Here is a 24,618-nt window from a genome sequence, read left to right on the forward strand (position 1 = left end):
GCTTTTTTTCTTTTTCTTTCTTTCTTTCTTTTTTTTTTTTTTTTGATGTTTGCAATATCTTCATGTATCTCAACTGTGTAATTACAGATTTTTTTCCCTGTTGTTTCACTGTCTCTCATTTTCCAGGTTTCCTTTTTTCTTGTGTTGCTGTTGCTGTTCCCAGTATCTCTTCTGTACCTTATCTTGGTCTGTGTCTTTCGTGTCAGGTTGCCAACTCTAGATAATGGCTTCAAAAGTGCTGTTAGTAGCGTAGGCAGCAGCTCTTATGCCAGCTCTGGCACCAGCTGCAGCACCTATAGTTTGGGCCAGCTCTTGAACAAGCTCTAGAGTTTCACACAGCTCTGGGACCTCCTCCATCTCCAGAGCTGAAAGCAGTGCCAGCTCTGGAGCTAGAATCAGCTCCAGACCAGCTACAGAGCAGAGCTAGAGCCAGCTCCAGGGATAGAGGAAGTTCCGTCATTAATTGGCAGTACTTGCTTCAGCAGCACCTGCAAAGCTAGAGCCAAGTCCAGAACTCATCCTACCAGCAACTCTTGAGTTAGAGCCACCTTCTGCACTAGCTCCAGAAATAGTGCTAGGGCTAGCTGCAGAGCTACAGCCAATACCAGCAGGAGCTCTCATACCAGCTCCAGACTTAGTGGCAGCTCCAGCTCCAGTTCTAGCCTCAGAGACACTATCAGATCCAGACTAGAGTCCTCTCCATCACCAGTTTTCCTATCAGGTCTGGCAACATACATGAAGTCAGCCCAGAACTAGAGTCAGTTCCACAACCACCTCTAGCATTGCAGTCTGAGATACAGCCAGATTCGGCATCATCTCTAGAGCTGATCTAGCTATACATTTAGTGCCAATTCCATTCCCAGATCCACCTCTAGCATCAGAGATGGGCAGCTCAGGCATCAGCTCCTCTGCCAGTTCTGAGCTACAGCTGGTGTGGCTTTAGCTTTCTATCCCCTTCCTTGGAATGGCATCTTTTTGTGTGTGTGTGTGCTTTTCAATGTATGTTTCATGCACTTTGTGCTTTACCATATTTTGTGTTTTATAGTTCACATGCAGTAAAACTTAAATCCTTAATCACTAAAAAAGAGAATGTTAATGATCAAAGGGGTTTTTTTTTGTATGTTTTTGTTTTGTTAAGCCTGTGTATTAAGTGAACTATTTTCTTTTAAATGGTACTATAATACTTTGCTGCTATTCTTAAATTTTGTTAGATCTTTTCTTATGCCTATTTTCAGCTTCTTTTCCTAATCTTAAAAGCTTGAATGATTCCCAAAATTCATCCAGACCTAGGTCTTTTCATCCTCCTTGTGTTTCTTCTTTTTTGAACAATTCTTATTTAAATTCAGTTTAGTTAACATATAGTATATTATTAGTTTCAGAGGTAGAATTTAGAGATTCATCAGTTGCCTATAACACCCAGTGCTCATTCCATCTTTAGAGACTTTTGCCTGATGGTTTGCCTTAAACAATATTTTTGTGCAAATAATTCCAAATTCCACATTCCATTTTGATATACCATCATCACTCTAAATCCAACAAATATAAACTTAAGACAACCCTAGGGGTGGGAGGGATGGAGTGGCTGGGTGATGGACAATGGGGAGGGTATGTGCTATGGTGAGTGCTGTGAATTGTGTAAGACTGATGAATCACAGGGCTGTACCCCTGAAACAAATAATACCTTATGTATTAATAAAATAAAAGACAACCCTATGATTTTCCTTAAATGGGTACCCTTATTTGCATAGTAATATTACCATTCTTTCTATCATTCATGCTAAAAACTTAAACTCTATACTGTTCCACTTTTTTACTTTAGCCCTTAAATCCAATTTCTTATCCAGTCCTGACATCTTTTCTTTGTATTGTCTCTTAATTTCCATTTCCCTATTCAAAACACCAGTGCATTATAAGCCCTTACTGTTTCTCTTCTAGAAAGGCATATAAAACGATCTTCTACTGTTTTCTCTGGCTCAAAAATGACAAATCACACTTCTAAAACATATATTCTTGAATGAAGTTTTGCAGTCATATACTTTCATTGGCTTTCCTCATCCTTTAAACTCTAATGTCCTTGACTTGACTCAGAGTTATTTCTGCTGTTCCTTTATCAAAGATTGCAAATTAGTGTCTCATGGGCTGAAGCACCTCACAGGTATCTTTTGTTTGATCTTTGATCTGAACAGAGTTTTTAAAACATTTTACTCTATGATCTTCTAGACATGGTATAATTTGGGATGCATATGTAGTACCTGAATATGTACTTTGAAATATCTTCTTGAAAAATCCTATGCATATTAAAGTTTCTGCTGTAAAAGAGCATTGGTGTACAAACAGTATTATAAAGGAAATCATGTTTAAGAAGTTGTCTGTAAGAATTTATTCTTCAGAGTGTCATGATTCTTTTTAAATAAGAGTCAGTTTTCTCTCGAAGCTAATATCACAATAAATATCAAGTTTTCCTGAGAAATTTGCACATTTTGTGGGATATTGGTTTGCAATAAATATATGGGAATATACAAAATATATAAAACGATGATAATAGAAACCATTTTATTAAAATATAGGAAAAAGTTTGCTGTAATTATTTTCAACAGAAATGATTTTAAAGTTTTAATAAGCACTGTAAAATGCTATAGTGATCTTGTCATTTAGATGAATTTTCATTAAAGATTATATATGATAGCTAAAAGTGGCTTTGCTAAAACCATTTAGCAAACCATAGAAGCATTTAGGCCTTCGTACGATCATTACTGTCCCCAGGCTTCCACATCTCTTTTCCCAAGTTGTTGATTCTCCCTTCTGGGGAAACAGATCATGATGCATTCTTCTGTAATTCTTCACAGATTTACTTCGAGCAGAAAATATTTACAAATCCAAGTACCTACTTTTTGGGACCACATTTATTCCCAGTATATATGCAAAGCTTTAAAAAGGCAATATGATCAAGAGTAGAGGAAAGGGTTGACATAGAGACTGTTTTTTATGAAAGTGAATTTGTGACAAGTCAGCTGACTACCATGGTGTGTAGCAACTTAGCAACTTTTCTCGTGGAGAAAAATTACCTATAGATGAGTGATGTGAGTGATCAATAGGGATCTTGTATAAAATGTATTAAGGAGGCATTTATTTATAGTACTATTGAAAGGGATGTGATTTTTAATCCCAAAAATGCAACTTACCAGGTATATAAAAAAACAAAAAATTGAAATCACTAAAAGAAACCAATACCCTTTAAAAAGGGCTTAAAAAATGGCTAAGGCATATTCTAAATATGCCATTGGAAGAATACAAAATAAGCAGTATACTTTCCTAATCCAAAACACTAAAACAATGACAAATTTATAATGATGACACTGTGGAACTGCCAAATGAACAAATATATTCTAAACTAGATTAGCAAAGAGAGGTTTCATTTGGATATAGTTTTTTTTTTTTGAATTTTTTTTTTATTTTTTATAAACATATATTTTTATCCCCAGGGGTACAGGTCTGTGAATCACCAGGTTTACACATTTCACAGCACTCACCAAAGCACATACCCTCCCCAATGTCCATAATCCCACCCCCTTCTCCCAAACCCCCTCCCCCCAGCAACCCTCAGTTTGTTTTGTGAGATTAAGAGTCACTTATGGTATATTATTCCCCCCCCTTTTTTTGCAAATTCAAAAGAATTCATTCGTAACCCTTTTTCCTACGTAGTTTTCAGTCACTTGGAATGCATGTGTAACTAGAACATTTCCAAATCAATTTAAATCTCTTGTATATAATTCTGATTTTTGTTTTGCAGCCTCAGTGAAAAATCTCTATATTCAGAGCTAATATTTTCTTTCCCTGATGATTCTAGTGCTTGTATAGTTGCATGACTAGTTATTTTATTTCTTTTGGAAGGAGGCTTTGTGCTGAGAGCCTTCTGTAACCTGTGTCTCACTTTCTCAATCCAGTAAATTTCAAGCCTGAAATTTACTGGGAATTCATATTCAAAAGCATCTTCTGAACTAAGTGATACAGAGCTACTTTTAAAATTTCGATTTCTTACAAAATATTTTAACATATGTTAGAAATAGATTTAAAAATGATTTAGAAATGATGTAACATGGAAGTTGTTAACAACATCAATATGATCCTTAAACCAGATGTTACTTTTGTTTACATGCTCATTTTTCTGATATTTGGTTTGGTTTCTCCTTTAGGAATGGCAGAATTCTATTCAGAAGAATGCAGGACTTGCATTTATTGAACTCATCAATGAAGGAAGGTAATTAATTTTACAATTTTTAGACAATTAATCCATGTACATTTTATTCCACTAGGCAACTGCTCTCCTACCATCTGTTCCAAAAATGAGTAAGAAAATATACTTGAGTTAAATAACTTATCACACAGGTAATTAAAAGGAACAAAGTTTAAGATATAAATCATATTTATTTTTAGGGTGGGGAAAAGCATCTATGAACTAAAGGAACGAACTTTATAAGGCTTCTGTAAGATTTGAGCCCCGTCTTACTGGGTAGTAGAGTTGTTTAACACAGATCAAGTGAACCCAGTCTGCAGTCCCATCTGCCACTCCATCTGTTTTCAAAGCCTTGCTCAGTGTTTGCTCCCTCAGCCCATCTCAGTTCATGTGAAGCCGTTTTACCTGAACATATCATGCTCTTGGATATCCCACTGAAAATGTGAAGAATGTTAAATATGGTCAGGTTAGGAATTCATATGCCCCATTGTTAAGATGATGCTGTAAGTAAATTTGTGTTTGGGCCCATTATTATACTTATCACTTTAGGATAAACAGTTGTTCACTGTGGTTTTTCCAGTACTTTATTGGCAGTGGATACATTGAGACAGATGTTAACTGTCACCATTTTGAGATGTATGGCTTCTGTCAGCCAATGTCCTGCATCCACTACAATGTTTTTTCTATGCTATAACGTATTCTCTGGAAAATAACAACTGAATATTTGGCATAATCTACTTACTTCTTATTTGAAACTATATTTAATTAAGTTGATGATAAGGGAATAATGCTTACTGTATATAAAACTTCTCTTTGTCCAGGGAGATGTCATGAAAGAATATTTTACAAGATATTCTCTGAAAATTAGTTTATATATGGTAATGAAACCTATTTTTAAAAAGTTAAATGCTCTTTAGGATTCCTTTTTAGTAATAGTTTTCTCCTATCACTTTATTATAATGCAGAGACATAACCTCTGTTTTTATAATTCATTTTATTGTATATTCCTCACTTAAACATATTCCATGACTGAATTATTTTTAGTCATAATAACACACCTCTAGAAGTTAGAATAAGTTTTACATTCACCACAAAGCAAAAGATGCAGGAAAATAACAGTTTTCTTTTATAATATAAATACGAATTTTACATAATAATAGCATACTATAGTTCTTATAAAACTATTTTGTGATAAAAATTGATCATGATTATTATCCATCTTAAGGGGATGAAAAATAGAAAAAAAAAATGTTGCCCAGACTATTCATTTTCATATCAGTTATAGAAATCTCTCAATTCACATACATGCTAATTTTGTCAATTTGTTTCTACTGGGAAGGAAGAAAACAGAAATTATCTTGTCGTCAGTAACTCTCTGAAGAGTTAATATAATTGAATATTCAGCACTTAAGATTATAGCTATTGTCTTAGAAAAGAGAAGGGGGGGAAATTTTGCTGATATCAGAGGTTTTAGTTTTGATCCTATTTTACTGTTCAGTGATAAAGGTTGGAGTTCATTTTATTTTGCTTTTTAGGAAAAAAGTTGGAATTATAGAAACCTTCAAAATGTTCACCATAATGTTATTCGTTCTATTATAGATTTTTGTTTTCACTTTACATACCACTTGTTAAGAAAGATGATTTTGGAACAAAAATAAAAACACGAGTAGTTATAATATGAAAGAATAGATCATGTGTACATCAATACAGCAAATGTCTATTCAGTGTCTACTACATACCAAATACTATTATAGGAGATGGGAATAGAGAAGTCAAGGAGACAAACATGGTTCTGAATTTTTGGGAAAAGGCAAATATTAGAATAACACATACCATATTATAAGGGTGCTGTGATAGAGATGGGATAGGTATTAATACAAGTATAAGAGAGGACACTTAATCTAGACTGAAAAGGGTATATTCTCCAGTGGTAGGAGTATCAGGGTTTTCAAAAAACTTATCTAAGAAAAACCAATACAATAGAACAAAGATAGCATTTTCAGTAAATGGTGCTAGACATCCACGTGCAAAAATATAAATCTAGATAAAGACCTTATAGTCTTCACAAAAATTAACTCAAAATGGATCTGAGATCTGAATGTAAGATACAAAACTAAAGTGTATTGAAGATAACATAGGAGAAAATCTGGATGACCTTGGGTTTGGTGATGACTGTTTAGATATAATACCAAAGACATGATCCATGAAAGAAAGAGTTGGTAGTCTAGAATTAAATAGTTCCATTTTACAAAAGTCAGTGTCAAGAGAATGAAAAGACAAGCCACAGACTGGGAGAAAATATTTGCAAAAGACACTTCTGATAAAGGACTGTTCTCTAAAATATACAAAGAACTCTTAAAATTTAATAATAAGAAAATAACCTGATTAAAAAATGAGGCAAAAACCTTAACAGACACCTCAGCAAAGAAGATCTACATACAGCAGATAAGCTTAGGAAAATATGCCTGTCATCATAAGTCATCAGGGAAATACAAATAAAAACAACGAGATACTACTACGCACCTAATAGAATCACCAAAATCTGGAACGCTGACAACACTGAGTGCTGACCAGGATATAGAGCAGCAGGAACTCTCATTCATTGGTGGTGAGAATACAGAATGGTACAGCCACTTTGCAAAATAGGTTGGTAGATTTTTACAAAACTTAACATACTCTTACTGCAGATCTAGCAGTTATTCTCCCTTATATCTTCTCAGAGGACTTGAAAACTTATGTTCATGTAAAAACCTGCACACAGATGTTTATACCACTTTATTCATAATTGCCAAAACATGGAAGCAACCAAGATGTCCTTCAGTAGATGAATGGATAAGTAGATACTCATTTATTTATTCATAATTGCCAAAACATGGAAGCAACCAAGATGTCCTTCAGTAGATGAATGGATAAGTAGATACTCACTTATTTATTCATAATTGCCAAAACATGGAAGCAACCAAGATGTCCTTCAGTAGATGAATGGATAAGTAGATACTCATTTATTGATGTGGTATAACCAGATGATGGAATATTTATTATCTAGTGATAGTAAGAAATGAGCTGTCAGAGTACCTGGGTGGCTAAGTCAACTAAGCATCTGCCTTCAGCTCAGGTCATGATCTTAGGGTCCTGGGATCGAGCCCCATATTGGGCTCTCTGCTCAGTGGTAAACTTGCTTCTCCCTCTTCCCCTGCCACTCCCCCTGCTTGTGCTCTCTGGCTCTCTCTCTCTCTTGCTCTCTCTCTGTCAAATAAATAAAATCTTTACCCCAAAAAATATGTATATATGAGCTATCAAAACATGAAAAGACATGGAGAAACCCTAGTTGCATATTACTAAGTAGAAAAAGCCAATCTGAAAACCTACTCTATGATTCCAGCCATATACATTCTTGAAAAGGCAAGACTTATAGAGACAGTAAAAAGATTAGTAGTTGCCAGGGGTTAGAGAGGAGGAAGGCATAAATAGGCAGAACACAGAGGATTTTCAGGCCAGTGAATCTACTCTGTTTGATACTATAATAGTGGATACATGTCATTATACATTTATTGAAACCCATAGAATGTAAAACACCGAAAGTGTTAATACTATATTAAGTGATAATATAGTGATATAGTGAAAGTGATAATACTATATTAAGTTAGGTTCATCATTTGTTACAAATGTACCACTCTGTTAGGGGATGGTGATAATGGGGGAAAGTCTGTGTGTGAGGAGGGGGTATCTGGGAAATCTCTATGTCTTCTCCTCAAGGTTGCTGTGAACCTAAAATTCTCTAAAAATAGTCTATAAAAGTAAAAAAAAAAAAAAAATCCAGGAGGTTCCAAAAAAAAGTGTATACAAATAGAATGCCATCTTCATTGAGAACTGAGAGATGGTTCTCTGTTCTCTGGGCCAAGGGAATGGTGTGATATCAAAGCCTGGAAGCAAGAGACAGCAAGACATGTTGCTGGACATCTCTTTTTAGTCAGCCAAGAGCTATTTAAGTGCCTGTTGTATACCAGCCATGTAAAGGCAATGTCATCCCTTCATGGCAAGGATCGCTGGCAAGAGTCATGCCATGAGGGGGTTTCTAAGCTATGCTAAGGGTGCTGTGATAGAATTGAAGAGAGCTAGGCATAATCCACACTGTGGCAAATGGACTTCAGGGGCTCTAGACTGAATTTAATCAGAGGTTCAGTAATCTCATTTAAGATGATGATGTCATAGACTGACTACTAGTGGTATGAGGAAAGAAGAAGTGGACAGAATTAAAGTATACTTTAGAAATTAAGTCTAGAGAATTGCTGATAGATTGAAGTATGAGAGGGAAAAGAAGGAATCAAGGAGAACTTGATTTCTGGCTTTAAAGCTGGATAGTTTATACTCTAAGTATAGCTTACTTAGAACAATACAGAAGGAAGGACATGGTCTGGGTGGGAGATGGTTTCACCTTTGGCTATGCTGATTTTGTAGCACCTGTGAAATCTCTGAGTGAAAATGTAGAATACACATCTTGAACGTGGGTCTCTAATTCTGCAAAGAGACAAGGAGAAGGGGGATTTGGATTTAGGCGTCCTCAGCTTCTATGTGTAAATGGTAGATAAGGATACAGATGTGATTCTCGGCAAACCTGTGTAGAGCGAACAGAGAACCTGAGGCCATTTTACTGCTGTTCCTGCTGGGAATCCTCTTTCCCCACAGCTGTACATTATTGGCTGTTTTCTATCATTAGGAATCAGCTTAAATGTCACCCTCTCAGAGAGGCTCCCTTGACCCATCTTATTGAGTTACCACACTTCCATCACATGGCTCTGTTTTAACATTTAGTAAGATCATCTCAGATTATTTTCGTTGTCTACATCTATCTTCCCCACCAAAATGTACTTTCCTTAAGAACTTGTATCCTCTTCACTGATCTATTCCTGGTTTCTGGTATAATACCCAACACGTAGTTCACAATCACAAATATTTTTTGGAGGAATGAAGGAAAGAATGGTGACTAGAATGTTTGAGATGAAATGAGCAGTCAGCAAAAGGGTTTTCAAGCTAGGATGAAAGAGACCACCGGATTCAGTGACGAGGCTGTCAGTGTTGATTTCATTCATATGTATGCTGGTGAATTCCTTTGTGCTCAAATGCTGGGTAGAGACCCCGGCCCTGCTGTAAGAGTTTACAGTCTCATGGGGACAACAGTCTTACAATTACTGATACAATAAATGTGCCAAAGTAAAGGGTACAACAGGGAGCAGATGATTCAGGGAATGATTTCTGAGAAGGTGGTGATTTAATGAGAGAACTGGGTTCAGGACCTAGGTTGTTCTGAGCTGAGGAATGTGTGGGAGATGAGTGTTGTTCACACATACAGCAACTCTAAGTAAGGAGTTTGGTCAAGAAGAGGATGGATAAAGTGATTGCTGGAGGTGGGTTTGAGGTAATGGGGTATTTTTTGGAAGAAAGGAAGAACTCGAGTATTTTTTAAATGGTCACTGAATACATCTCATTTAGATAGAGGTGCATGGCTTGGCCCCTTGTGGAAAAGCACTGAGAAAAGAGGCAGACAGTTATGTTGGCGTCAGGTCTCAAAGGGGTTTTTGAGGATACCTTCTGTCTTCTCTATGAAGTGACAGGTAGGACCCTTTACTGAAAATGAAGAAAATTTGGAGAAGTAGGTGTCACATTTGAGAAGAAAGGAGATTGTTGAAAATAACCAGTGTAAAAGAACAGAGAGAAAAGATAGGAACCTTGGGCCTCTGGCCCAGATGTTGTGGGGCCAGATGGAGACTGCCGTCTTTGATACTGGAATGTTTTCCTCAGCCGTCCACAGTACAGAGAAGATGGGCATTTGCTTTAAGACACTCATTTCTCATACTTCAATGAAAAAACGTCTTCACTGAGTGCCAACCCCTGACCCCATCCCTGTAGGGTTATACAGCTATACCCCACCCCTATTCCAGATGAGGTGCCCTCCTGTGTTCTCATAGCACCTTACAGTTGTCCTGGTGTGTACTTCCATACAGTGTTAGGGCCTGTTTTGTCATCGTGTGTTTTGTAGGGTTCTTTCCACAGTGCCTATTACAGCACGTCACGTATGTGTATCATTTGTATGGCATTCAAATACTAGTTCTTGTATTGATAAACTGTCAGACTCTAGGCATGTAACATAATCTCCCTCTGACATCGTTTCACATCTGTAGAAGGGCGTAACACCTTTCTTGCCCATTTTCTCTGAAGGTTGGAAATAATATATGACATTTATTATAACTGCTACAACACAGACTTTAAAAAAGGAAGTTTTATTGTTGTTGTCATTACTTACAACATATATTCAGAATTTTGCTGACTCTCAACTTTATAGTTTGCTTCCTCTCCTTTCAATTTAGACCTTTCTCTTTCATAAATTTGAACTTGGGAGTTTCAAGTAAAAAAATATCATACGAGATAGTTGAGATGTAGTTATACTAAATACACATTACTCCATTTATCTGGCTTCTATTTGTTGAGGCCTCCTATTTGCTAAACACAAATTAAATTCTTTATACACTCTTATCTCGTTTGCACAGACATACAGTCTTTTCCTTAACTCTTTCTAATAATTTAAAATGAAGCATATAAAAAAAAACCACTTTCTCTTGGTCATTAGAATATTAGTTTTTAATTTGTCCTCGTAGGAATGAAGTTAAAAATCTTTAAGTGGAAATTGTTATAAATGTTTATCCTACTTAACAGCTATACTCGTGAATATAATTCATCAATCATAGCTAGAGAAAGCAATTGTGCAGTTGTCTACAATTAACAGGACAAAAACAGTTGATGAATGTGCAGCTGAATTAAAGTACTCCCTAGGACAGGCTGAAATTATAAACTGGATCATTTAAAGGAATCTAACAAAGGATCTTTATAATTAAAACAAAGCAAGGTTAATGGGATGTAAAATTGCCTATAATATCTTGGCAATAATAATTGGAATTTAAATTATTAAAATATGAATTGAACTATAAAGCAAATAAGAAAGACATTTTTAAATAATCAATTTGAGTGATCCTTTGAAATGAATTTATCATTTGCCTAAAATAAACCTTCATCACTCTTTTGAAACCATATAAGATATAATATAAGAACCAGTGCGTATTTGTGTTTGGTACTGAATTTAATGTAAGATTAGATTCCAATTTTTATTTTGTTCTTTAAAATAGTGAAAAATATATAGCTTGCATTTCTTAGTTTTTGAAAAGGAAAAGGATATTGCATCTTAACATAATTCTTTAGTAATTATATGGCCTTGATTTGAATATCTTCTTTAATTTAACAAATGCTATATAATAATTAAAACAGTAAGTTTTGGTTTGGCTTATTTAATAATCAAAGCAATAAAGTTTGAATTTATCTATTTGTATCTTTGATTTGGCAACATCTGTATTAAAAAAATAAATAAATAACTTCCAAAACTGTAAGATAAGAAACTTTTTTTTCTTAGAGTTGAGAGTTGGTTTAATTTTGAATCAAGAACCCCTGAAAACTTCTGGAAAACAGAAGTTCCCAACTCACCTAATCTATACCTTTTCCTTACTATGTGTTACTCATTTTACTCATGTAATAGGTTTTTAAATCATGCTGAATTTTGCAAATGAACGAGAGGGGAAATCTTGTGCTTTTACAAAATTAATTGTATCATTTAAATAGTATTGCTAATTTATAGACTTAATTTTAGACATTGATTATAAATAAAATGTTTACCTACAACTAAGATAAGCAAACTATGTAATAATAGCTAATTTCAAGGAATAAGAAAATAAATTTTAGAATTTAGTCATCATAAACTTTATTTGAATTACATTTTAACCATGTTTAAAATATATCTGCATAAGTGTATATATTGAGATTCTTTATGAGGACAACTTTTTAAATATGCTTTCCTCCTAGGCAACATTATTTTAACTTTGGTAAGAGTTAAGTAACAATTCACAAAACACTCACAGTTCTTTATATTAAAAGACAAACGCCAAGAGTGCTCAATTTTTAGTATATTCATTTATATAATGCCTTATTTCCTGCTTATTCTTATTTCTTAAAGACATTAATTTTTTATTGTTGATCTTAGCTTACTTATTGCAGGAAAATTACTTATGGCAGGAAAATCAAGATTCAGATGACCCATTTCTTTATAGGAAACCTTGATTCAGTTTCTATCCCATTCTGACATAACTTGGCGACAGAGGAACCTAGAATTGACGTTTGTGGGTCATATGTTGATTAAATAACAGGTATGGGCAAACTAACAGGTTGCTGGAGGGACCATGCTAACATGAAGGTACAATGTGTATGGCCATTCCAAGGATATGCTAAAGGTAAAAGCTGAGCTGAAGGAATAGAATGAGCAAGCCTGGTAAGACAAGAGAATAGCCATGGCCTGAACTATAGATTTTAGTCTAGAAGCTCTTCCTAAGGTGCCAGGGGAATTTAAGTGTTGCATATAAGCTGATTATTTTTCTTTTTTCTTTTTTTTTTAATTGTGTTATTTTAGTTACTATAAAATACATCTTTAGTTTTTGTTGCAGTGTTCCAAGATTCATTTTTTATGCACCACACTAGTGCTCCATGCAATACGTGCCCTCCATAATACCCACCACCAGGCTCACCCATCTCCCCACCCCCTCCCCATTAAAACCCTCAGATTGTTTCTCAGAGTCCACAGACCCTCATGGTTCATCTCCCCCTCCGATTTGCCCCAATTCACTTTTCCTTTCCTTCTCTTAATGCCCCCCCCATTATTCCTTATGTTCCACAAGTAAGTGAAACCATATGATACTTGACTTTCTTTGCTTGACTTATTTTACTCAGCATAATCCCCTCCAGTCCCATCCATGTTGATGCAAAAGCTGGGTATTCATCCTTTCTTATGGTTGAGTAATATTCCATTGTATATATATGGACCACGTCTTTATCCATTCATCTGTTAAAGGGCATCTTAGCTCTTTCCACAGTTTGGCTATTGTGGACATTGCTGCTATGAAAATTGAGGTACATATGACCCTTCTTTTCACTACATCTGTATCTTTGGGGTAAATACCCTGTAGTGTAATTGCCGGGTCATAGGGTAGCTGTATTTTTAATTTTCTGAGGAATCTCCACACTGTTTTCCAAAGTGACTACACCAACTTACATTCCCACCAGCAGTGTAAGAGCATTGCAGTTTCTCCACATCCTCTCCAACATTTGTTGTTTCCTGCCTTTTTAATCTTTGCAATTCTAACTGGTGTAGGGTGGTATCTAAATGTGGTTTTGATTTAATTTCCCTGATGGCCAATGATGATGAACATTTTCTCATGTGTATTCTATAGGCTGATTATTTTTTTTATAAATAATTTTTTAAAAGATTTTATTTATTTATTTGACAGATATTACAAGTAGGCAGAGAGGCAAGCAGAGAGAGAGAGGAGGAAGCAGGCTCCCCACGGAGCAGAGAGCCCAATGCGGGGCTCGATTCCAGGACCCTGGGATCATGACCTGAGCCAAAGGCAGAGGCTTTAACCCACTGAGCCACCCAGGTGCCCCATAGGCTGATTATTTTTCATGTTGGTAAAGGGAAAGCCCTTTACCTATTCTTTAGTTATTGTTGTATAGACCAACATCTGACAAACCAGAATACTTCTTTTATGATATGACTGTTATAAAGGGTCACAGTCCAAGCTGGAAGAGGAATAAGAAAAAGTTCATTGTTTATGTTTGCATATATTAAATATTTAGATATATTTTTAAAAACACTACTTATACTTATGAGCAGACTTCAAAACAGTCCATTATTCATTCAAAGTCTAGTTTTTTTTCATTCTTAGCACAAAGGAAAACAATAGACTTACTCTTAGGAGTAGATTGATTTTTAAAATTATTTAATATTTCTACCCAATATTTAAGGAAAAACTAATACCAATTATACTCAGTCTTCCAAAAATAGAAGAGTAAGTAATACTTTACATCTCATTTAGTGTGATTTCATCACCTTGATAATAATAACAATTACAAGAAATAAAATTACAGATCAATATCCATTGTAAACATAAGTGCAATATTACTTGCCCTTATAAAAATTGTCAAATTAAATCTATATGAAAAGAGTTATATCATAAGCAAAAGGTGTTTATTCCAAGGATGCAGAGTTGGTTTCAGATTCAAAAATAGCTATCAATGTAATACACTATATCAACAGATTAAAAAAGAAAAAAGTAAGGGTATTTTAGTAGACATAAGAAAAACATTTGAAAAATTCAACATATATTCATAAAAAAAACTCTCAGTAAACTAGAAGTTAAACTCCCTCAATGTAATAAATGCTATCTACAAAAAAACATACAGCTAACATCCTACATAATGGTGAAAGACTTACATGATTTCCCATTGGATCAAAAACAAGGCAAAGATGTTCTCACTCACTATTTGTATTCAGTATTGGGCTGGAGGTCATGGCCAGTTAAGTTAGGCCAGTAGAAAGTTCTAAGGTGGCTGATAAAAGGTACTATAATAAGTGAATTTAACAAAGTTGCAAGATGATATGAGGTCAGTATTCAAAAATCAATAATAATAATGTGTATTTATAATATATGTGAAATATTAGAAGCTTAAATCAAAACCATAATGGTATCAAAAATAAGAACTACTTAGGGTTGTTGTACTTAATAACATTTGTGAAAGATCTATATGATAAAACTACAAAACAATTTTGTAAAAAAAAATTAAAAATAAAGAAATGCAGAAATATGTATCCATGGATCAGAGGACCTAACATGGTTAATATGTTAGTGCTCCCCAGACTGGTCTGTAGACTCAAATCTAATCAAAATTCCAGCAGGCAATTTTAGTTTTCTTGGTGGAAATTAGTAAGCTGAGTTTTAAATTTCTGTGACAATACAAAGGACCTGTGATAGCAAAAATAAAAAATGAACAGAGTTGAAGGATTGCTATAAAGATAGGTATATCAATGGAAGGGAAGAAAAAAGATCTTACAACTCAGTAATAAAAAGACAAAGTACCCAATATAAATCGGGCAAATGATTTAAACAGACACAGTAACAAACAAGATATACAGGTGGCCAATCAGCGCATGAAACCATGTTCCACATCATTATTCATTTGAAAAATTCAATTTTAAACTTAGTGAGATGGCATTATGCACATACTATAATCGATATAATTCAGTTGACTGACAATACTAAACATTGATGAGACTGTGGAGCCACTGGCTGTACCTTGCTGGTGGGAATCCACTTGAAAACCAGTTTGTCAGTATCTTAAAGGGTTAAACAAACACTTAACCATTTGGCCCAATAATTCTAAGCTTTACATATCTTCCCAAGAGAAATGAAAACATTAGTTCACATTAAGATCTGTATGTGAATGTTCACAGCAGCTTTATTTATAATAGTGAAAGACAGGAAATGGCCCAAATGTCCATCACTAGGTAAGTGAATAAAATAACTATGATCTAGCATTATGGAATACTACTCAGCAGTAAAAGGTATGAGCCACTGAAATGCACCACATACAAGGAACTTAATTTTGTGAAGCTAAAGAAGCCAGACAGCAAAAATATGCTATCTTTGCATTTATGAGATATTATGGAAAACTCAAAATTAGAGGGACAGAGAATAGTTCAGTTCTTGCGATGGCAAGAGAAGAACACAAGGGAACATTTTTGGGTGATGGAAATGTTCTTGTTTGTAGTGGTGGCTTAAAATATGCATTTGTCAAAACTCATGGAAATGTGCATTTAATGAGAATTAATTTTATTATTTGTAAATTAGATCTCAATAAACCTAACTTAAAAAAAAAAAAAAGAAGTACAGTAGTGCTTCACTGCTTGCGAAGTTCTGTAATATGACCTGCAAGGACTTTACTTAATTGGCCTCCCTTACCTTCCACACTGATCCTGGCTCCCTCCATTCACTCCTGTGTCACCCTCATATTTCATGGTCCTTTACTACAACAAAGAAGGTCCTCAATAAATTACTGTTGAATGAATGAATGCCTAACTCTATATCTCACTCTCTGGAATGCCCTGTGAGAAGCCAAATCAAAGTGATTACGTTTCCCAAACAAGTCAAACACAATTGACTGTGCAACTTTGGGCAACTTAGTCAATCTTTCTAAGCCTTAGTTTCTTCATCAGTATAATGGGCTAATAATGCTTATCTAATAAGATATCAAAGGAAGTAAGCATCATATGAAATGATACCTATAATGCTCCTAGCCTGATAAGTAATCAATTTGCAATGTTCCTGATGCATAATAGGCACCCAAGAAATGATCATTTGTTTTTATTATTATATATTTAATAAGTGGCATGTGAGCTGGGTTTTGAAGGTTGATGACTCTATAGTACCTTACACATCCTGTCGAGAGCACTAATGGGTTTTTCTGTGTTCTTATTATGATAGTCTCACTACTCCCTTATTGGCTAAATCACATTTTATGCAGAACACTAATATACACATCCAGGTGGTAGGTAGGGTAGTAATAATGACCTTTTCAGAGGCTTCCTAGTGTATTGTGCTACTTAGCAGTCAAAACAGTAAATAAAAGTCATATGTTACTTGTTCTCTCCCTTCTTTCTAAAAGAAATGTATTTTATATTGCATTATTCTCTAGTTCTTCGAGAAGATTATATTTTTAAAAAATAAGAATTTAAGATATTAAATTTTTAATCAAGGTAAAAGCTCTTATTGGGACTTGGGGTCATAATATTGGGATACTTCTGCAACACTTTTCTTTTGGAAAAGGAACGATATCATTGAGGGAGCACAGGACTTGGGAAATTAACCAAAGAGACTCTCCTGGAGTACACAATTCTTCCTGGCATCATTGTATTATAATGGTGCTGTTATGCCTCATTTGCCTCCAAATTTTTCCCCCAAATTTTCTTTTTTTTTTTAATTTATTTTTATTTATTTTCAGCATAACAGTAGTCATTATTTTTGCATCACACCCAGTGCTCCATGCAATCTGTGCCCTCTATAATACCCACCACCTGGTACCCCAACCTCCCACCCCCCCCCACCACTTCAAACCCCTCAGTTTGTTTTTCAGAGTCCATAGTCTCTCATGGTTCACCTCCCCTTCCAATTTCCCCCAACTTTCTTCTCCTCCCTAACTCCCCATGTCCTCCATGCTATTTGTGTACACACCATCAATCCATGTTTCTCTGCTTCTATTATTAGAAGTTAAGTAGACTAAAATGGCTTGAAGCAAGCCTTCTTTCCTTTAGTCACTGCCACATCCCTGATCTTGAGCTGGTATTTCTCAATTCACCGAGTCCTATTCCATTGCTTTTCAGACTTGTATTCTTGTTAGCATTGACTGTCCTTCTGGACATTGCAATTTGGAGCTGTTTACATGGAAGCCCAAAATTTAAGCTAGGAGATTGATTATTTGACCCAGGTTTAACCCTAATAGGAATGAGTCTTCTGGTCAGTATTTTTGAAACTATTTTCTTGACCATTAATAGTGCATGAAATCAATTTAATGGGTTACCGCTATCAGCATTTTCCAAAATAGAAAATTGTAAATAATAGAAAAAATAATTGAGTGTATTATCTGTTCAGGTAAATATTGTTTGCTAAAGTGTTTGTTGTGTGGGTATATAGGGTTGTGATAAGAAGTATATTTCTCGTATTTTACTTTGAGACACAGTTTAAAAGTCACTCTTCTAAGCTGAATTGACAGGTTTTGTGTCTTAAAACAACCTTAACATACCCTATTCTAATAGCAATGTTTCTAAATCCATATTAAACTATAATCTCAGTAAGTTATACAAATCCTTCATACTGGTATTAGCTTGTTGAGACTGGTTTTACATAGAAGAGTAAATAGCTAAGCAACCTATCACCGAAGAGATTGGAAAGGAGAAAAGTAGGAGGTTTTATATAAATTGACCATTTTGGCCTTTGAACAAATCAAAAGTAACTCCCTTTGCATGTGTACCGTACAAGTTGATTTACTTAATCTAGTGACCAAACTAGTATTAGAATACCTGGGGACTCATCTTAAGAAATGACCCTAACCTACAATGTTAAATACATGTATATATGCTCTTTGTAATCCTTCTAGTGGTGTTATTTCTGAGCTAGTTAACTTGAGGATTGATTTTGGGATTGTGCAAATAAATGAAGTTAACTAAGCAGTGCCATATTCCCCACGTGAAGAGAGAGACATGGAGATTTCTAAGAAATCATATACAGACTTTCCCATCATTTACACTGTGTGAATTCAGTGGTCCTCAAATGTCAATGTGCTTTAGTATCACAGGGATGTTTATGAAACATGTAGATGCTAGGGTCTCACTTCAGACCTGTGCAGTCAGTATCTCTGGATAGGAGTTATATCACCATTTTTAATATGTTCTGCAAGTGATCAGTACACCAAAATGTACACCAAAATTTGAGAACTATGAGAACTACTACACTTTATTCATTCATCTTAGGAGTCATCTAAAATTATCACCATCTTTACGCATAACTGGAAACATAAATATAATCATAAGCTAAGTGGTTTTTTTTCCCTATGCTTCACTAAGGAGTATAATAACTATTTAGGTTCATGGCAGATTATAATATAAATTTCTACCTTTTGGTATTTGAAATGATAGACTTACTTGAAGCCTCAAATAGGTGATAAGAAAATGAGTCTTCATCCAACATAATTACTTAATTTCCAGGGCTTTTTTCATAACAGTTAATTAGGTAGGGGGGTAGGTTTCAACCAGTGCTAATTCCCTCTCCTCACCGCCCTTTCTCTCTTTAATGCCTCCCTTCCATATCCAGTCCTTAGATATCAATCTCAAACTCCAAAATTGTCCTTTAGGTTTTATCTTCCTTCTTTCTACGTTTCCCAAATCAAAACTCCAGTTTTCTAGGGAATCTGAGACAAGGGTAAGTCTGATTATATTTGTATAGAATAGGTTTTCATATAGTAAGTTGATCTAAAAGCATGAATAATTCGTAGATCTTATTCTCTGGGAAAGACTTAGTGTTTTAAAAGAAAAACTTGATACTGTATGTAATTTTTTTTTTCTAACAGCCGTAGAGAGAGAGCGTTTTCAGGTCTCTAATGTCTGTTTTTCTACTTTTCTTTCCTTTGCACCAAAGAAACACTCAGGGTAGCCCACTACAGAGACCCCCTACTATGCCCCAGTTTTCTAATCTTCGTATTTTACCAGTCATATAATTGAGTAAATTGGGTCTTGCCTAAAAAATACAAAGTTTTATGAGTAGTACAGTTCATAACTAATATGCTGACTTACAAATCTAGGTTTGAATATGCAGAATCAGTTTGAGAGTCCCACCACAGCCTGATGTGGGGATTCATAAACAAATGTCAAGATCTGCCATTGTTTTTCCTTCTTAATGAATGTAAAAGAACCAATGTATCAATGTGTACCTTTTAGAAAAGTGAACTACTATGGGGGGGGCACATAGTACATATCAGACGCTTCACAAGTGTTCTCTCACTTGTGCTCATCACAACCCTATGAGCTGTTGTCCCTCCTTAAAGAAAATGTACTTTTGGGGAATGTAAGAAAGTTAAAGTCAGAGATACACTTCTCAGGAACAACATGGTATTTATTCTGCTATTTTCATAAGGTGAAGACTTGTTGGCACTAAAATATTTCAAGAACCAGTAGAGCCCAAAGTTTGTAAACATTTTCTAAAATTTTTTAAAATTTAAAATTAAATTATAGGGATTTTCTAGATTTTTAAACAGTTTATTTTTTTAAAGACTGCCTATTTATTTGACAGAGCACAAGCAGGGAGAACAGTAGAGGGAAAAGCAGGCTCCCCACTGAGCAGGTAACCTGACTTGGAGCTCCATACCGGGACACCTGGGGATCATGACCTGAGCCAAAGGCAGATCCTTAACCAACTGAGCCACCCAGGTATCCCTAAATAGTCTATTAAAGAGTATCATACAGGAAACAATTGAGCTTCTCTGACCCAACCAGACTCTACCTTGCAGTGTCACCAGAATCTCTATGCCAGATTTTGGGGCCAAAGGCAATTGTGCTTCTATGCTGTGTGACCACTTAACTTCCATTTGGAGTCTGTCTTCTTGGCTAAATAAATCAGGATCTAAAAATCTAATCTTAAAGTTTGGACATACATTTTTTCCCACAGTTTATAAGATATCTGAAATAGTACACCCTCATTTTCCAATCAGGAAACTGAAACTCAGACACAAGGAAAATTGCTCAATTCATAATACTGATAAAAGGCAGAACCTAAATATAAACTAGATTTGCTTTTGTCCCCTCATTCATCATAAATAACGGAATACTAATTTTTCTGACCTCTTGTATTGCTTTTTCTATTGATTTTTTTCTTTCATCAAATTACAGAGATTATATTTAAAATTCAGTATCTGTTAATCTCAAGTCAAAGACAAGCAATTAAATTATAACAATACTGCATAAAATTGGATTCTTTCTAGAATATCATATTTTGCCCTACTGATATCTGTTCCATTTAGAATAGATTACTTTGTTTTGTCTCTTGACTTCTTTCTTATATCCATGACAACTCTGTCTGTTTCAAAAGTAGGAATAAATAGGATTGAACAAATTGATGGGGTTTTTTTCTATTTCCTTTGGAAAATAGGCTCACATTAGAAGATAAGGGCTACTTGGAATGCCTGGATGGCCATTGGTTAAGCATCAGACTCTTGATTTTGGCTCAGGTCATGATCTCAAAGTTGTAAGATGGAGCCCTGTGTTGAACTCTGTGTTGGGCATGGAGCCTATTCAAGACTCTCTCCATCCCTCTCCCTCTGCCTCTACCCCACCTCTCTTTTTCTTTAAAAAACAAAAAAAGAAGAAGAAGAAGAAGATGATGAAGATAATTTCTTTCATTTTCTGTATTGTATAGATACTATGAGGAAGAAAATGTTCTGTAATAGATATTTCTGAGTTACCCAGCATTTTTTATTTACACCATGTGCTAAATGTACCATAGAATTTCATGGTGTTAAAAAATTACCTTAATATTAAAATTCTATTTCTTCTTTGCCCCTCCTTCTCATATAACATATTTGTGTATTCATTCAGTCATTCATCCAATTAGCCATATGTTATTGGTGAGTCCATATTTCATACCAGGTACCTTGCAAATCATGTTGGCCTTAGAGATGAATAGGCACTGTACCTAATTTTATGAATTTCACAGTCTAAGAGAGAGAAAGTTGTTAAAAAGAAAAGAAAAAGTACATAAAACAATGTGATAAATATTATAATGCCAGCACATTTGAGAAATTGGAAGGTCTTTTAGCTTTTTTGGGAGGAGGGTGTGAAAGAGTTACAGGAAGAAATGGCACTTTTTGAAGTCCTGAAAGAGTGTGAGTTTTTAAAAGAGTTCCAAAGATTATTTTCTAGGACATGGAATAAGTATGTTAAAGAGGCAGTAAGATTAGAAAAGTAGACTAATATCTGTATATAGTGACTCTAACTATTATCTTATCTATTGAGTAGACATTTAAGAAATTTAAGTGTAGATAACACTAATGGCAAAGTGAAAAAAAGCTGTATCGATGGAATATTATTTAGCCATCAAAAGGAACAAAGTACTTATACATACAACAACATGGATAAACCTGAAAAACATTATGGTACTAAAGCATCCAGACACAAAAGGGCATATATTATATGATTCCATTTATGTGAAATGTCCAGAATAGGTAATTCCATAGATACAGAAAGAAAATTAGTTACCAGGGGGTGGAAGGAGTAAGAAAGGGGAAATTGGAACTACCAATAGGTAAAGGGAGTTTTTGTTTTAGTGTTGTTTTTATTGCAAATTTAAGGTATATAACATATTAACACATTTATACATTGTAATGTGATTGCTATATCATATTATATAATTATCCTTTCTTTTTAGTGGTTGGAATCATTAAGTTCTAGTCTCCTAGCACAGTTGATTAAAATAAAATATTGTATGGTCAGTATAATGTGAAATTTTAGATCTCTAGGGCTTATTCATTGCAAGTCTATAATCTTAAACAATATCTGGCCTACACCTCCATCCCCCAACCCCTGGTAACTATCATCTTACTCTCTGCTTTTAGGAGTTTCGGTTTTTTTAGATTCCACATATAAGTTATATTGTACAATACTTGTCTTTCTTTGTCTGGCTTATCTCAATTGTATAAAATGCTCAAGGTCTTGAGCATTTGGCAGGACATCCTTCTTTCTTGTGGCTGAGTGATGTTCCCATTTTGTGGCTGAAAGATGCTCCTTATCTTCTTTATCCATTCATTCATTGATGGACACTTAGGTTGTTTCCATTTCCTGGCTATTCTGAATAATGATGCAGTAAACATGGGAATGCATGTATCTCTTTGATACCCTGTTTTCTTTTTCTTGGGTGTATTCCCAAAAGCGAAATTGCTATATCATCTTGATGTAGAGTTTTTAATTTTGGGGGGAACCTCCATATTGGTTCCATAGTGGTTGAACTAATGTACATTCCTACCAACAGTATACAGGTGTTCCCTTTTCTCCACATCCTTGCCAACCCTTGTTATCTCTTATCTCATTGTGGTTTTGATTTGCATTTCCCTCGTTATTAATGATGTTGAGCATCTTTTCATGTACCTGCTTGATATTTGGATATCTTCTTTGGAAAAAATATCTAATATGGGGTTTTTTGAGGAATGATGGAAATGTTCTAGAATTAGATAGTGCTGATCATTGTACAACATAGAGAACATACTAAAAACCACTAAAGTATACATTTTTAAATGTCATTAATGTGAAATATATCTGAATTTTTAGAATGCTACACAATTTAAGGTAAAATAAAATTTAGTGATAATCAGAATCTTAGAGTTTACCACTGAGAGAATGGCCACTACTTAATTTATAGTGTGTACATGTCAGATTCAAAGAAATAATCTCAGAAAGACAAAGAGACAAAAAATGTGCAAATAAATTGTATTTATGTAATAAATATGCATATACATTTAAAATAGGGATTGTTTTTTCTTTTTTCTTTTTTTTTTAGATTTTATTTATTTACTTGACAGAGAGAGATCACAAGTAGGCAGAAAGGCAGGCAGAGAGAGAGGAAGGGAAGCAGGCTCCCTGCTGAGCAGAGAGCCCAATGCGGGACTCGATCCCAGGACCCTGAGATCATGACATGAGCCGAAGGCAGCGTCTTAACCCACTGAGCCACCCAGGCGCCCTAGGGATTGTTTTTTCAAAGTGATAATGATATATAATGTGTGAGTTTGAACTGGACAATATTGGACAATAATGTGTAAGACAAAAATTGTTAGGTCATATTGTTGTAGAAGACAGTTACAGTATTAATTTTATACTTTGTTAACTATACCTGATAAAATTCCAAGAATAACAGTGAAAAGAATTGCATAAACACAATTCCAATTAGTGAAAGGAAAAAAATGAAAATAAAACAAAACATTAAAAAACTGAGACGCACAGAAATATTGTGTTAGAAATAAGTACATTGTATAACAATGTGCACAATTGGGGCAAATGGACAATAATTTCCATAAGGAACAGAATTTGTGAGTTTGAATTAAAAACTTTTTATGTTCTATTTACTAAAGACATTCCTGAAACCTAAGGAATGTTAAAAGTAAAATGATAGACAAGTATATGGTGGACAGTAACCAAAACAAAGCTTACACAGCTATGCTAATATACAAAATAGGTTTTAAGGTACAAATTATTAATATTAATGAATCAGGTCATATAGCTTTTAAAAAAATTGATTTTATCAGTAAGGTACTACAGTCTATACTTTTACGTTTCATAAAATAGCATCGAAATATTAAAGCAAAAATTGATGGAACATCAGGAAGAAAATGACAAATCTTCCACCTTAATGATTTTAATACTCTAATATCAATCATCAAAATATCCGTCACACAAAAAAATTAACAAAAACATACAGGATTGGGGGCACCTGGGTGGCTCATTTGTTAAGCATCCAACTCTTGGATTTCTGCTTTGGTCATTATTTCAGGGTTGTGGGATCAAGCCCTGCATCAGGCTCCATGCCTACCTTGGAGCTAGCTTGGAGCCTGCTTAAGATTCTTTCTTTCCCTTTCTCTCTCTCCCCTACCTGCCTCCTGCCAAAAAAAATAAAGGAGAAGAAAAAAGAAAGAAAGAAAAGAAATACACAAGATTTGAGTGACATAAGTTAGCGGGTTTGATATTATTGTTAATCAGTGGGAGAGTCTGCATTGTGTGAATTAAGGTCTCCATTCTTGGATTCCCCACAAAAAGATATACTTGAGGATGGGTGCTCCAATAAAGACAGCCAGAAGGAAAGCAGCAAGCACAAAGCAGTTTGAGGATTGGATATTTGTTGGGTCTTTCTGGGCTGGTAGGAGCT

The 24,618-nt window shown here is 34.8% G+C and overlaps 1 protein-coding gene across 11 annotated transcripts in view; it reads left to right on the forward strand.

The window, feature by feature from the left end:
* Positions 1-24,618, forward strand: part of NBEA (neurobeachin) — a 678,500-nt gene that overhangs the window by 337,746 nt on the left and 316,136 nt on the right. For all 11 annotated transcript variants that reach the window (XM_013044893.2, XM_013044895.2, XM_045069766.1 and 8 more), the window contains one exon: positions 4,194-4,258. In XM_013044893.2, coding sequence (XP_012900347.2) covers positions 4,194-4,258 — 65 coding nt within the window. The remainder of the gene's footprint in view (positions 1-4,193; positions 4,259-24,618) is intronic.

This window comes from Mustela putorius, unplaced genomic scaffold, assembly GCF_011764305.1.
Source record: "Mustela putorius furo isolate JIRA1106 unplaced genomic scaffold, ASM1176430v1.1 tig00003942_pilon_pilon_pilon, whole genome shotgun sequence".
In the NCBI taxonomy this organism is placed as follows: domain Eukaryota; kingdom Metazoa; phylum Chordata; class Mammalia; order Carnivora; family Mustelidae; genus Mustela; species Mustela putorius.